Source organism: Sceloporus undulatus, chromosome 4 (genome assembly GCF_019175285.1).
Source record: "Sceloporus undulatus isolate JIND9_A2432 ecotype Alabama chromosome 4, SceUnd_v1.1, whole genome shotgun sequence".
Classification (NCBI taxonomy): Eukaryota; Metazoa; Chordata; class Lepidosauria; order Squamata; family Phrynosomatidae; genus Sceloporus; species Sceloporus undulatus.
Genome location: NC_056525.1, coordinates 228,982,445 through 228,998,734, shown reverse-complemented (window position 1 = coordinate 228,998,734; position 16,290 = coordinate 228,982,445). Strand labels below are relative to the sequence as shown.

The window sequence follows — 16,290 nt, the reverse complement described above, 5'->3', positions numbered from 1 at the left end:
TTGTATGAGATGCACTTTATTGTTGTTTTTTGTTGTTAACTGCCCTTGAGTTGATCCTGACTCATGGCTACCCTGTGAATGAGATATCCCCAAGACCCCCTGTTATCCACTGTACTGCAAACTCAGGCCCATGTCCTTCCTGATTGAGTTTAAAATGCAGACTACCTCTTTTTTGCTGCCTTCTATCATATCAACAATTATTGCCTTCTCTAATGAATCATATATTCTCATGATACAGCCAATGTCCATTCAGTCATCTTGTCTTCCAAGGAGATTTCTAGGGCTCATTTGTTTGTCTGTCCTCAGTATTCACAACACTGTTCTCCAGCACCACATCTCAAATGAGTTGCTTTTCTTCCTATTGATTTTCTTCACTGTCAAACTCTCACATCCATACATGGGGATGGGGAATACAGTGGCTTGGACGATTTTGACTTTAGTGTTCAGTTGAAAATCTTTACTCCTTAGGATTTTGTCTAGTTCTTTCATAGCTGCCCTTCCCATTCCTAGTCTTCTTATTTCTTCACTTCAGTCTCCTTTCTGAACAATTTTTGATGCATGGTACAGGAACTCTAATTATTTTTATTTCCTTATTGTTTGGGTTGAATTTATGTAAATCCTACATGGTTATTATTTTTGTTTTCTTTATGTTCAGCTTTAAACCTGCCTTTGCACTTTTTTTCTTTGACCTTTCTTAGGCCCATTACAAACTGGCCTTTGCGGTGCCCCTGTCACATGCTAGGGGTTGGTCGAGGACCTAGCGTCCATACCGGCCTCCCCCCTAGCACGTGTCGAGGGCGTAAAGATGGCGGCACCCTATACACACAGGCGCCGCCATCTTTACATGCTGGACGCTTAGCGTCCGCATGTCATGCCCCAGATGTGATGCCACGAGTGCACGAGTAGCGCCTCGTTGCGTCCCTTCCGGGGCGCAAGAAGAAGCATCATTTTGGCGCTTCTTCTTTGCTGCGTTCGGGAACCGCGCGGTTTGGCTGCTGTGGTTCCCGGATGCAGCAACCAGCAGCAGCAGCAGAGCGCCGCTTTTCGGCAGTTTGTAACCCGCCTTAGTAATTTTTCTAAGTCTGTTTTATGCTAGTAGTATGGTGTCATCAGCATACTTTAGATTGTTGGTGTTTCCTCCTCCTATCTTCCTTCCTTCTTCTGAGTCTAAACCTGCTCTTCATATGATATTTTTATGCACTCCTTAGCTGTAAGTTATATCTTTATACCTTCTGACTTAAGAATAGAAACTATTGAGCATAGGGTAAACTATCCAGATTCATGTAAGAAATATATTGTAAAATTGTGTTCATTAAAATCTATTAAGTAGTATTTCTATATACACTTGCCCCTCCATATTCGCTAGGGTTAGAGACACAAGACTCCCGTGAATATGGAAAAACCGCAAATAACAAAAACAATGTTTTTACCTGAGAGGACACCTCTCTAGGAAAATCTCTAGGTCCCCTAGTGCAACTCTGTGGTCAATGTCTGACAGACACTGACCATAGAACTGTGCTGGAGGAGGTACAAAATTCCTAGTAGAGTATTCTCTCTAGGAATCTATAGGTCTTTCCATTCAACTTTTAGTTAAAGTTGACCACAGAGTTGCACTGGAGGACCTAGATATTCCTAGAGAGAATATATTAATAAAATCCATGAATAATCAAATCCGCAAGTATCAAAGCCACAAATATGGAGGGATGAGTATATATTAATTGGAGGATGTAGTTATTTAGTTGAAAAATTAATTCTAAGAAACTGTGCTTCTTTCATATTTTCCTCAAATATATCTTTGATCATGTGCAAGAACTAATGAAGTATTCCGTTTTTGTTTTTCAAGCCACGTATCTTCCACAACAACAGCTAGGATAATATTCCTTTGGCAGACAGTAAAAGCTTATGTGCTTGATGCAACCTTCTACTTAAATTTTAATTACATATTCAAGGGACCTTGTGCACTTGACAGAAAGAGCAACATCCTGTAAGTCTTTCTGCGAGCAAAGCTAAAAGTGTCTTGCTTAAGGTCAAACTTAGGGCAGCCAAGTTAGGAGAGCACAGACCTTTTAATATCAAGTATGAAATGAATATGTAGCAAAGAGATATTGAGATCAATACTCTTAATTGCTCTCTATGACATCAGACACAAGAACTATGGTAATGGAAAGCTGAGGGTCCTTGATAGCTATAACATTAGAGCAGATAAGCTCCCACATCATATTTTGTGCCTATGGTCTGGGGAATATGATAGTTGTAACATGCTGTCAGGGCTCTGTGAAGCAATATACTTGATAAGCTGGCTATCCTAAAGATCAAAGATAAAGTCAATCTCAGAATATCAATCAGTATAAGATGTCCTTATCCTTTTACTAAACTCTGTAGAAGCTTGCTGCTTTTGAGATACATCACTTAATGGCATGGATTTCAAACCTAAGAGTTTGACATTTCCAGTGTTGCTAGGCAATGCTATTGTTTTCAGAGATGCAACAAAGGATGCACCAGCTTATGTTTATTTCATGTTTGACCACTGTCTGTCTTCTATTATATTTCATCATTAAGGCTGTACTATGACAATTCTGATATTTCTTTTTGTCATCCCCCCTCTTTTTCACCTCTGGGTCTGAAGGCCCTCTGAGGTGAAGTTGCTGAACTCATGCATGTTCCTAGGTAATATCCTGATCATGCACCCCAGCATAGCAAGCTGTCCATTTCAGACCCTACAGGCCCAAACAGACAGGCAAAAATAAAGCTGCTTTGGGTCTCTTTGGAGGTACAGTGGTACCTCGGGATACGAAATACCCAGGTTACGAAATTTTCGGGATACGAAAAAATCCCATAGGGAATCATTGTTCCGGGTTACGAATGTTTTTTCGGGTTACGAAAAAACTTTTGGTGCTTTTTTCGGCTTTTTCGCATGGAATCGCGGCTTTTCCCCATTAGCGCCTATGGCAATTTGGCTTACGAAGGCTTTTCGGGTTACGAAAGCGGCCGCGTTACGAATTAATTTCGTAACCCGAGGCACCACTGTATGCTGTTTAAATGATGCATGCGTCCTAAGAGTCCAGAAGATGCACCAAAGTCGCTCTCAAGTCCTTAGGATTGGAGCATGGCTTTGGCGTGGCTTCCAGCCTCTTAGGACGCATGCATCATTTAAACAGCATACCTCCAAAGAGACCTGAAGCAGCTTTATTTTGGCCTGTTTGTTTGGGCCATGTGTGTGTAAAGTGAAAAGCTGGAGAAATAATGGAGAAGTGAATCCAACCAGATTGTTCCTGTTGTCCCCATCATGTGATTTTTAATTGTGAGAGAAGAATGAGTGACTAGGGCTTGCCTTTCCTGCTTGAAGGGTGTTGGCAGCTTTTAGAAAGCTGGTACTGCATAAAGAGGGAGATAATATGGTATAGATTAGTTAAAAGTTTGAGTTGGGATTTGGAGGATCTAAATTCTAATCCCCAATGATGCATGATACATTGTGACTAATCCTGGGCCAGACATCCTTTCCATATCTTCACAAGAAAAATGTGAGGACGATCAGACTGACAGATGAAAGTGGGGAAGGGGGGGGGAGCTTAAACCTAATGAATGGAAGATGGGGTATAAATGCAATACATAAATCCATTCTTTTCAACTGCCATTAGAAGAAGATGCTTTACCATGCAGAGATTTTGCTTCTCTATTTGTCTCCATCTGCACTGTAGAAATAATGCAGTTTGACACTGCTTTAACTGCCATGGCTCAATGCTATGGAAATCAGGAATTTGTAGTTTGTGAGCTATTTGGGCTTCTCTGTGAGAGACACAACAAACCATTAATCCCAGAATTCCATAGCACTGAGCCATGACATTTTAAGTGGTATCTAATTGCATTATTTCTGGAGTGCAGATGAAGAGATTACCTGTTAAGGGAAAAATCAAAACAACAACTTGTGTAATTTACATTAACTCACTAACATAAACAACAACTCTACCAAATCCTATCACCTAGAAGCTGTTTGGAACAACTTTTGGATTCTAAATATCCAGAATGGATGTTTTTGGGGGGATGCATTATATTCAGTAATTGATTTTTAAAAAAATATCATTAAACATTTACAGGACAAGGTTTAATGAAGCACTTATGTAACAGGAAGCAAATAAAGATGCTGAGCATGACACCATATTTGTAGGATCAGTGTAATCCAGTATCACAGATGCTTTCTAGTCTTAGAGAACAATGGACTTTAGATAAGTTTTGCTCAGTTTGATGAGTTTTATACAGTTTTTGTCTAAGTTACTTTGGTTGTAGAATTTTTTTTTTCCAATAAATCTTCAAACAAATCAAAAGAATGCTTTATGAAGTGTTACTCTTGCAGTACTGACTCATTAATCTGTGACAATCATTTAAATTGTAGCTTTTTAGTATGTTATCACAAAGTATACCTATTTGATTTCTAAAGCACTAAGCACAAGGAGTATTCTACAGGTTGAATCTGAAGATTTTAAGGAACTAATAGGGATGTATAATTCAGTATTAGTATTTTATTGACTGTTCAATTGCATTGTATTATTTTAATGATATAATCCTGCTTCGATCCTTGGAAGAGGTGGGACATATAAATAAAAATTATTATTATTATTATTATCATCATCATCATCATCATCATCATCATCATCATCTCCCTTATGCAGAATTGCAAAATATGAAATATTTCAAAATCCAAAATTGTTCACATGGGTTGTGGACACCTTTGCTTTCTGATGGTTCAGTGTACACAAACTTTATTTCATCCCCTAAATTATTTTAAAAATTATGTATAAAATTACCTTCGGGCTATGTGTATAAAGTATATAAAAGCAAAAATGAATATCATGTTTAGATTTGGGTCCCATCACTAAGATATCTCATTATGTATATGCAAATATTCTAAAATCTGGAAAAAAAATCTGAAATCCAAAACACTTCTGTTCTCAAACATTTTGGATAAGGGAGACTCAACCTGTAGAGTGTCTTTTCTTTTTACATCTAGGTTTTCTCTCTATTATTACACTCAAACAGCTTCTCTCCACTCTACTTTCTTCTTTTCCCCTCTTTCTTTACATTTCTTTAGAAACCAAATGCTGCTCTCTTAGATGTGTTTTCAAGGTTGTTTGTTTCTTTCTTTGTTTAATTATACACATATTTCCAGTTTTTGTATGTTCCTGTATAACCTGGTCAGCTATATTCTGAGATAGCTCCTGGAGTACTATTTCACATACCCCCTCCCCATTATCCCAAATATGATTGGTTTACATATTCAGTTGTGAAATAAGATCATATACCAAAAAATTGGCTTGGTGTTGTGGTTTGAGTATTGGACTCAGACTCTGAGAGTTTGAATTCCTGCGTGGTCATAGAAATCCATTGGGTAACCTTGGGCGAGTCACACTTTCTCAGTCTTACAAGAAGGGAATGACAAATCCTCTCCAAACCAATCTTGCCAATAAAATCTCATGATAGGTTCACCTGAGGTCATTTGTTGTTGACTTGAATATCCACAACAACAATGAATTCTCAGGAGTTCTTTTTTCACACTGTTTCTCTCACTGAATTAGGGTTCTTTTCTCACACTTTTATGAAATAATGGAAATCAGGGGCCCATTCACACTGTAGAATTATAGCATAATAGTTAATCTATAGCTTATGATAGATTGATGGACATAACCCTAAAAAGAGTAGTTAATCTTTGAGCACATTCAGTTTCTCATGATCTGATTACCCAATATCAGTGTCCTTTTCTAATGTTATATGTATCTTAGGCATGGTACAGACTGCCAACAAGTGGCGTATCAGTGCCGGTATTAGGGTTAGGGAGAGTGCACCATGTACACGCTCCCTAACCCTAATACCTGGTGGCGGCATGATAATGGCAGCGCCCTGTGTACACGGGCGCCATCATTATGACATCACGCACACGCCACATCCAAATGGCACGGCACATGTGTGACATCTTCATGCCACCCCAGGCTGCTTACAATGGCCTGGCCGTGGCACGAGAAGGATCTTAGAAACAGAGCTCCTTCTGGCATATGCCTCATTCCTGTAGCCACCAAATGGCTGCAGGAACGACACCATGGAGAAAGGGGCCAAGTGGCCCCTTTCTCCCATGACTCTGGCTCCCGGGGTGTCCAGGGGCATGAAGCCCCAAGGACACACCTTTTCCTGGCCACGGGGAAGCAGCATTTTGCCACTTCTCCATGGCCTGAAAAAATCCCAGTTTGGGGCCTCTGGGCTACCAGTATGGCTGTCCTGGCCCCAATCCTCTGCGGAAAGGGGCGGCTGCAGACCGCCCTTTTTCCATGGTTTGTACTGGGTCTTAGAAAAGCAAGAAGAATTATATATTCCTTGGGTCAATTTAAGCTACAGGATTATAGTGCTATCATTTCACTTTAACTGACATCCTATGGAATCCTGGGATTTACAGTTTAAGGAGGAGCATTGAAAAGTCTCCACCAGAGCACTCTAGTGCCTCACCAGACTACCAATCCCAGGATTTTGTAGGATGGAACCATGGTGATTAAAATAGAATAAGAGTGCTATAATTCTGTGATTTGAATGGGTCCTAGAAATACATAATTCTCACTTTTCCAAGATTTCATGAAAACTAAAGAGTTTGAGCCTTGACCTTCCATCCAGAGGTGACCCATGAAAACTGGAGATTTGGTGTGGGGTTTTGTGATTTGGCAACTCTAAGTGCCACAGCAGAGAAGAGCTTTTGTCCAGTGTCCTCATGAAATTTTCTGCACTCTCAAGCATTGTTCTCCCTTCCTTTGTGATCATTTTCCCAAGGTGCCATAAACCTTTTTCAGATTATAAATTTGTGGTAGGTGGATGTGTGTAATTCTGAGGAGTCCATTCCTAGGCTTAAGTCATTTGCACTTGCTCTTATGTAATTTAATTCATAATTAATTATAATTAAATTTGAAATTGAGAAGGGAAATAATCCCTACCATGATGTAGTAGAATTCCACCTCCCAGAATTCCACCTCCCAGGCCCCACTGTGTCAAGGAAGTTATTTCCGATAGGTACATGGGAGACCAATGGTGTTCCACGGCACAAATAACTATTTCTTAACATCACTTTTATTTTAAGTTATTTTTCACCTTGTATGATAGATGATGACTTTTTAAGGGGGAAGAAAAAGTGATCTTGAAAGTGAATTTGCATCTACCAAAAAATGTATAAATTGTGTAAACATTTAAACTATGATATCTGCTGCCGTATTATGCAGCCTTTTTAAAATCAGAAACATCAGATGGTTATTTTGCATCTTTTTTATCATCCCATCTGCACTTGCTCTGTATGTATATGCAGTCTGTATGCACGCGCGCGCGCACACACACACATGATTTGTACAGAAAGATTTTTCACAAATTTTGAAAACCTACATAGAAAAGAAACTACCCATTCTCACTTGAAGTGAGAAATCTCACTGGGATTAATGAACTCTAAAGAAGCAATCTCAATGTCCCAATGTGTTTTGTGAGTAGGAACAAGTTACAGAGATTCTTCACATCCTCCCCCCCCCCCCACACACACACTGTCCAAAATGATTATTTTAATCAGATGATGGGACATTGTTGTGAATCTTGGCCCTATTATGGAGATTTGTCTGCCCTGTTTATGGGCCCAGAAACTGGAATTACACTACAGCTATGCACCCGCCAAGAAATTCTCTTGCAATGACAAGAGTATATATATCTGAGACATATAAAGGAGACAAGGCCTGAAAATCTGTGGTGAAGCACTCCATGTTATTCCCAAAATAGAAAGTACTAAACCTGCTTTCAGAATGGATTATGCAAAATCAAATGTATTTACATATCATTGTTCAGCTTGCCTGTTCCGTTCTGGTTGCTTTTGCAAAATTTTAAAATTCCCTTTTACTTTAATTTTGGTTTCCTGGGGACTGGATTAAACTTAAAGGTCAGGGCTCCCCGAGTAGTGTAGCACAGAAAAGGATTCTAGTTAGCAATCTTCCTCCCCTGTGCTAACAGAGAATGAGGAATGAGTACTTGTGATGATCCCAGGATATAACTTCTAAACTTTAAGGAATGAGGCTGTGGGTTCCAGGGCTAGGAGACTGATTTGTTGTCAGGATTGGTCCCAGGTGCCCAACAGAAGAGGAGTCTGCATTGTCACACCTGTCCAACAGAAGTCTGTCACATAGTTTAAAAAGGTTCAGGGCCAGAAACCCCAGCACAACCCAATCCATCTTCTATTAGTAGGCTATGCTTTTTCACTAGAGTTACCCATGCTGATGGAACTGTAGTTCTAGCACTACCAAGTTTTCACCTCATTGTATAATGACTGAAACACCTGAGGCTGCCTGGAAGGTTAACTTTCCCTCTAAAGTTGGAAAATAGCTTAAAATCTGCTTTTGGTTACTGTCTAACTTGCAATAACGAGACCAGACACAAATGTGGGTTGAAATAGGGCCACTTTATTTAAGGAATTAACTATTTATAACTGTTTTTGAATACTTGCAAACTAGAGGGGAGCAACCTGATGTGGGAGCAGCTGTGGCAGGTGGTCTATCCCTCATGCCACCTCAGTTTTCCCTGGGCGAAACACCTGAGCTCCGAGGATAACCCAATGACTGGGTTGCTCCCCGGCCAGCTTGCATATGGAACGCCAGCCTGGGATTTCCACAGTCAACTCGCCAGACTTGACTGAGGATTATATCCCAGGTCAGCCCCAAGGAAGGTCTCTTTTTCTCTCTCCTTACTCGCAAGACCTAAGAAGAAGTCCAAGAGGCCTAACCTTCACCCTGAGTGGGTGCCATAGGTGTTCACCAGACAATTACATCTTCCCCATAACCGCCAGTGACCGTCTATTTAAGTCCACACCTGAGCCAATTTCCTATGCCAAGAACAACAGTGTGAGGTAGGCAAAAAACCCTTGGAAAAAGGGAGAAAATTCCTACCTAGCCCATAAAGCGACCACCAAAGCCACACTGATGTCGAGGCGGGAAGGTGGGACAACAATTCTTGAAAGCGGGAGAAGGGAGGGCGGAGCAGGCTTAAATAGCCTTAGCCCCGCCCCTAACTGTCTCCCAGACCTGGTGTGATGCTCCAGGTCCAATCAAATTACTGATCTCTATTCAAATAGACCAGTAAACTCCCATCCCAGGCATACAGCCTGGGGATGTGGATTTTGTTTTGTTTTTTAAAAAAGGTTTCTTTGATGTTCCAGCAAAGAAAGCTTGCAATCTATTTAGATGGTGAATTAAGGTTCCTAGAATACCATAGGAGATGAATGTTTCCCCTTTTCTTTTGCCTAGGAGAGAAGCTAATTTAGGGTGGACCCACGGATTGTAGAAGTAGTCTTTAAGAATGGGAGTTAGGCTTGCCAGTATGGAAACTTGAGAAGGATCCAATATCTTTAACAGTTGTATAGAGAAAAGAATTTTCAGTAAGTATTCCTTGTTACCTGGTTGTGTAATATCCAACAGCTGTTGAAATTCCATCTTGTACATAACCATTAAACTTACAGGAACCTTTTCCAGTTTTCAGTCTTGGAATCTTAGCAGTTGCATATGGCCACTGCCCTCTTTTACAGTTAGCTTGACTTTGGTACTTTGTCTGTGGGGCTTATCACACAGCTTTAAAAATCGACTTACCGCTCCTGAATTGAATTCTAGTTTGGGCTGCATTTGGATCCTATTGCATTAATTTTTGCCACTGACACTGCTGGATGAGTGCACCCCATGTACCTTCTGGGTACTGAATCTGAGTTCAGCCAACTGATTTACAAAGCCAAGAAGCTCCCAGCTTTGCAAATCGGCTGGCTGAACTCCGATTCTATCCAGAAGGTACGTGGGCTACACCCATCCGGCAGCATCAGTGGCAAAAATCCATGTTATAGGATCCGGATGCAACCCAGTTTAGAATTCAATTCAGAGTGGTAAGTCAGTTTTTAAAGCTGTGAGATAAGCTCTTTCATTACATGTTAACACTAGTTTGTGTAGTTGATTACAGATTTCTATGTTGCTTCCTTTGGTGAAAAAAGAAAGAAAGATGGATGGGGTGCTCTGCTATGCAGTTTGGTAAGATACTGAGAAGAAACTTGGGCGCATTACAGACCGCCCGTTTGGAGCGGCCTGTAACTGGCCCTTTCCCCACCAGATCGGGGCCTCAGCTGCTACAGCGGCAGCCTCTGAGGCCCCGATCTGCTGCTTTCCAGGCCGCGGGGAAGCGACAAAAGTCCTCATGGCCCAAAGACACCTGACGGCGGTGGGGACACGGAGAAAGGGGCCACTCGACCCCTTTCTCATTTGTGTTGCTGGCGCAGCCGTGGAGAGGCTGCGCCAGCGACGCAAATTGTGGAAGGAGCTCCAAAATGGAACTCCTTCCGGGGCCGTAGAAAGGGCGCCCCAGGCGCCCTCACGCAGCCCTATTACGTCACTTCCGCACTGCCCCATTTGGAGGTGGCACGGTCATGACATAGTCATGACGGTGCCCATGTGTATAGGGCGCCACCATTCTGTACGTCCTGGGGACGTACTAGGGTTAGGTGAGTGCGTAAGGCACATACTTTTCGTAACCCTAGTATGTTCCCAGGACGCACTTTATGCCCATGCGGAATGGGCCTTAGTTTCCCTGAGAAGTTGAAAAATTTAGGATTGAATTAATTTCATTCTTTAAGCTAGAACTCTCTAACACATAATTTTAAATACTTCCCCAAACTATGAATGCTAGATTTCCTTAAGATGGAGCCATCACAATTACTTTGGTAGAATAGCCATATAATAATAATAATAATAATAATAATAATAATGTTTGTCATGAAGGGAGTGAAAAAGCTGGCCCATCTTCATCAGAACTAGCCTCAAGAAGAAGAGCCCTTCAGACGACCATGAGAACAAAGCCAGGGGGCCCCTGTATCCCATGGCTGCATCCGCCGGGATGTCCTGGGGCATGAAGTCCCAAGGACACCCCTTTCAGGACCACAGAAAAGTGCTATGGTCACGAAAAGTGCCAGGTTGGGGCCTCTGGGCTGCCAGTGAGGCTGCCCTGCCCCCAACCTGCAACGAAAGGGGCAGTCTGTACTTATATCAAAATGATGTCCACTTTCAATTTTTTTTTAAAAAAATCACTTCAGTGTTTTCATTGCTTATGCTCCATTCTCCCTTGTTTTGACACAAAAATACTGGATTTCCCGCATGAAGAACCTTAGTTGCTGCCTGCATTTCTGAGGAAGAGTAATGATGAGCTTTGATATCAAAGCAGAAGTTAATTTTTAAAAAGAGTTCCAAATGTTCCTAAAGTAAGAAAATTCAAAATGGTTGGATTAAGAGTTTTGTTTTTTGTTTTGGTAGTGTTCAGAATGTTTAAGTGGGTGTTAATTTAAGTGTGTCTCAGAAGCCTTTAGGACCTTTCCCTATGGGGAAGATTAGAGAAAATTATGAGAGGAATTAATTGAGAGTGGAGTCCTTCAGCTTCCTGACAAAAAATATGGAGTCCACTTGTCTCAAAAATCAGAGGATTCCTTCCAGGACCCTGAAGCACAATCCTTGTAAATAATTCAACATCATTCTTCATAATGAATATTGTGAATATGTGAATTCAAAGTTCATTCTAAGAAGTGATAGCTGAACCAAATGTATCCCAAAGGCTTTTACAGCATTAAGTAAAGCAGTCAGAGTTAAATAATAAATAACAATAGCTAATTTTTCAGATGGGATTTAAAAAATAGATCATGAGGCAGCGACTGGTGAAATTAGACTTCTTTTGACAATCGGTTTTGGTAACAGCTGCAAGTGAGCAGGCCAAACTGATATGGGCAATAGTTCTTCTGAGCTACAGGAATTGTTTTTGCATCATGAAGCAAAATAGTAGGAAAGCAAAAGAGGAATTTGAATGTTGTATCTCAATGTTGTGTGAAAATAATGCAAGGTCAGAACTTGGCATAGTGTGTCATGAGCCATAGGCAACAGACCTTTAATTGCAGAGATGTTTGCACTTGGTATACTTCTCTCTGAAAATATATCTTTGTGAGTCCAAAGGGAATGAGGAAATTAGAGATATATTAAGCCCCACCACTGTGCTTAGATTGGCAGACCAAATTCCTAGAGCCCATTCACAGTACACAGTTATGTCATTATATCATGGCTCCATACCATGTCACATCCCCATGTAATCCAGGTTTTATAGTTTGGTGAGACATTGGAATTCTTTTACTAATTTTCCAATTCCTTGAACTGCAAATCCAAGGATTCCATAGAATGGAACCATTCTGTTGACATGGAATCATAGTGCTGTAGTTTTGCAGCATGAAAGGCATACCCTCCCACCTCACACTGCTAAAAACAAGGACACATGTGGCCAGGCAACATCAGAGTGTGATTTGGATGTTAAAAGTTGTTAATGAGGAAAAGAACACAAGCTAGGAGAGACTAAGGCGCTATACAGACATGCGCAATGGGGTGCCGTCATCATGGGTGAGGGGCGGTGCTTCCAAATGCCCCTCGCACGTGACGAGGGCATCAAAATGGCGGCACCCTGTACAAATGGGTGCCATTTTGACACAACAGATGCTTAGCGTCCACATGTTGCAACACTATTGTGACATCACAATGGTGCAGCAAAAAGAACCCACTTTTTTAGTGTTCTTTTTGCTGTGTGAGGAAGCCGTGCGGTTTGTCCACTGCAGCTTCCTCATGCAGCAAAACAAGGCGCAGGCAGACCACCCTTTTTGGGCGGTCTGTCCCCCACCATAGGGTTCATTCACACATTGTTTTTATTGTGAATATGTGAATAATCTCACTCATGCATTCTGGGCTTGTTATTCACACTATGGAGCTGCATCTATGCATATCTCTGCAAGATTGGTTGCTCACACATGTCAGCACTCAAATAGAGATAGAGCTGATGATGTGAATATAATCAAAGCACATTCAAGGCATACAGCATTTTCTCCCAGTTTATCCTAACTACATAGGTTATTCACACAGCCAAGAATCCAAATCTTTTAGAAAAACATGGGGAAAAAATCTAACTTTGATTAGCCTGGGTTAAGTGGGGAGTTTTGGCAGCCATCCCAAAACCTTTAATCAGATGCATTAAAAATGCATGTAAACAACAAAGATTTGACCCAAATTCTACCTGGATTATTATTTACTGTCTCAATAACAAGGGAGGTTTGTTTTTGTTTTTTTGCCTAAATCTGAGAAGGGCAAGATTCAACCCCTTCTTCTCCTCCTCCTCGTTGAGTTAATGAAGTGCAAGCTACTTTTGCAGTTTGAACTCAGTTTGCAGCAATTGAAGTAAAATGAGGAGAAAATGAGAGGAGGAGCAGAGAGAAACAGACATTTTAAAAGCAGTAGAGAAAGTAGGATAACAGAGGACTAACTAAGACTGTCTCTGTCAATCTAAGATGACTGAAGGGTATGTAAATGGCATCTCCAGTTTCCATCTCCATACTGCCCTTTGTCACCAGACACCATTTTCAGCCAAAACCCTTCATACCAGTGTTCCATCTGCACTGCAGAAATTATCCAGTTTAACACCACTTCAACTGTCATGGCTCCATGGTATAGAATACTGGGAATTGGAGTTTGTTGTGGCCCCATACCTCTGACAGAGAAAGCTAAATATCTCACAAAATTACAGTTCCCAGAATTCCATAGCATTGAGCCATGACAGTTAAAGTGATGTCAAACTGGATTATTTCAGCAGTGCAGATGTAGACCAGATCTCAAAATCAAATCAAATCCCTTTCCATTCATTTGTAAAGTAGATGTAACTGCAGAGTGAGAATAGCTCACTCATAATACACTGAGTAGCTAACAAGGCAACCTAGACATTTTTGTTAGGAAAAAGGAAAATAAATAGGTGAAACAGTGTATGGTTTTCTTTTCCCTTGTCTCAAAGCTGCATGTGTGAACTGCTATTAAAATATTTTAGTGGCAAGAACGTGAAGTGATAGAGAAGCTCTGAGTTCATAGTTAATACATTCAATAAGAAGATGCCTATTTCATCATGAATTATTAAATATTATGAATCAATTCAGTCAAGGGAAATAATGGTTGCCTTGCAGAGAAAAGGCTTTGTAAATTCCACCTGTAAGTGAACTAGGGAAGTCAGAACTGAACTGCAAAGGCAGAGATGCTTAATGAAAAACATTACAATCTTTTCCTCATGTTGAGGGCTAATAATTACTTATCTTGGCTGTAGCACTGCTTGAAGAAAAGGGCAATCTCTTTGGCAATCAGGTCTCAAACTGTTTAGGGTGTTACTGCTTAATAAGAACACTTTGAGAAACCTATTTGCATCCAGTGTTGCTAGTGTAATGTGCTCCACTTTCCCTTTGGGAAACTCTGGTTAGCAAATAGGCCATGAAATCCAGCAGTATGGTAAAGACAGACAGAACAAATGATAAGCTTTTAATATTGCTTTTTGATCACAAATGCATCAGTTTTGACCATTGACCCCATAATTGAGCACCAATGGAAACTCTCTGGTTTTAAGACCCATTTAGCTTGTGTGTATAAGGGAAAATGTGTAACTGTAGTTACATTCATGGCAGGATCACCCTATTTAATTGGTCTTATTGGAAAAATCTTTAATTCAATAATGTCCTTGTGGTGATCATTAATATACTGTTCATTGTTTTTCCCCGCAGGTTTTATTTATACATGTGGTGGAACTTTAAAAGGACTCAATGGAACTATAGAAAGCCCTGGCTTCCCATATGGATATCCGAATGGTGCAAATTGCACATGGGTAATAATTGCTGAAGAAAGAAACAGAATACAGATAGTTTTTCAATCTTTTGCTCTAGAAGAAGAATATGATTATTTATCATTATATGATGGGCATCCTCATCCTACAAACTTCAGGACAAGGTAAATATTGTTTTCCTCTTCTCAAAATATAGCATGATACAATTTATTTCTTGGTTAGAAATGTCTTTCCTGATAATGTGAGACTTTCTGCGGTTTTTTTTTAAATGTCTTTCTTTTATTTAATGGAAGAATGAAAGTCAAATCACAAAATAAGCTACACCAAAAGTTAATACAGTGGAACCTTATTATACACAGGGGATCCGTTCCGGATCCCTCCGCGTATAAAAAAATCCGCCTATGCTCGAGCCCCATTGTTTCCAATGGGGCTTGTGCATGGCGGCGCGCGAGGCGCAACAGGTGCGTGCGCCCATTCAATTGAATGGGACGCGCCGCCCCTTCTGCCCCGCGCGTGCCGGCGGCTTTGAGCGCCTATGCTCAAAGCCACCTATAAAAAGGCAGCGTATGAGGAGGCTCCACTGTATTGCCTACTAACCTTCTGCATCAGACTGACAATTGAACAATTGCTTTGAAAGAAATGTATTAGGTTTTTGTGTAAGAGAGTGTGCAAATTGCACACTTAGGTATTATGAAAACGAAGAACTCACAAATATTCCAATCACTCCTTTGCACTAGGATAAGGATAGCTGTTATGATGATATGATCCACATATTTTCACTGCGATAGTTCAGTGGTAGAACAAAAAACAAATGAACAAACAAAATTTGAAAATAAACTTAAGTTCATTTTAGCATTTTCTGGAGAGATATATTAATTTTTTAAAAGAAACATCTTATCTCAAAAGGACTAAAAAGACTTCACTGGATAGCTGCTGGACATACGTCTAGTCAGTTTCATATATGTACCAATTGACTCTGCATCCTTATTAACAGTCTTTATTTTGTAACTGTATCTGCTTTTCCTTTTAGAAGATTTGAGGCATATGTTTTTGTTACTTTGTATAAACACACACTATAGATTAGGGATGTAAAGAATATTCTCCAAAATTTGAAAATTAGGAGAAATATGCCTAATTCGACAATTTCGATAACATATTAGAGAGAAGAAATTTCTGAGCACTTCTCGATCAATGAGTAAGAATATTATTTTTAATAATATCAAAATGAAGGGAAGAGAGAGACTGTGAGCTGACAAATTCGACCTCCAGGGTTTGGGTATTTTGCATAAGAAAAGCTACCATTCATCCTGGCTTTTACCAGGGGCTATTTCCTTTGTTTGTGTGATTTCCCCCCCATCTTTTCTCACTCACAGAACAAAAAGAGGGAGCCTTCTCCACTTTACATCATGCTCTGCCATTCAAATTCTCACAAAAGAGAAGAAGGAGGTGGGGATGTCAAAGGGGGATGTCAAATAATAATAATAATTTATGCCCAGCTCTTCAGCCAAAAGGCTATCAGAGCAGCTTACAAATTACTAGATATTTCCCTGCCCTCAGGCTTGCAGTCTAAAGGGACAAGAGACAAAAGGA

General features: G+C 40.4%; 1 protein-coding gene across 6 annotated transcripts in view; it reads left to right on the top strand.

Moving 5' to 3' along the window:
* LOC121928362 (CUB and sushi domain-containing protein 3) overlaps positions 1-16,290 on the top strand; it is an 810,382-nt gene that overhangs the window by 146,482 nt on the left and 647,610 nt on the right. For all 6 annotated transcript variants that reach the window (XR_006103494.1, XM_042462948.1, XM_042462947.1 and 3 more), the window contains exon 2: positions 14,642-14,864. Coding sequence is in view for 5 of the 6 variants with exons in the window: in XM_042462948.1 (XP_042318882.1) it covers positions 14,642-14,864 (223 nt within the window). In the remaining variant the exon portion in view is untranslated. The remainder of the gene's footprint in view (positions 1-14,641; positions 14,865-16,290) is intronic.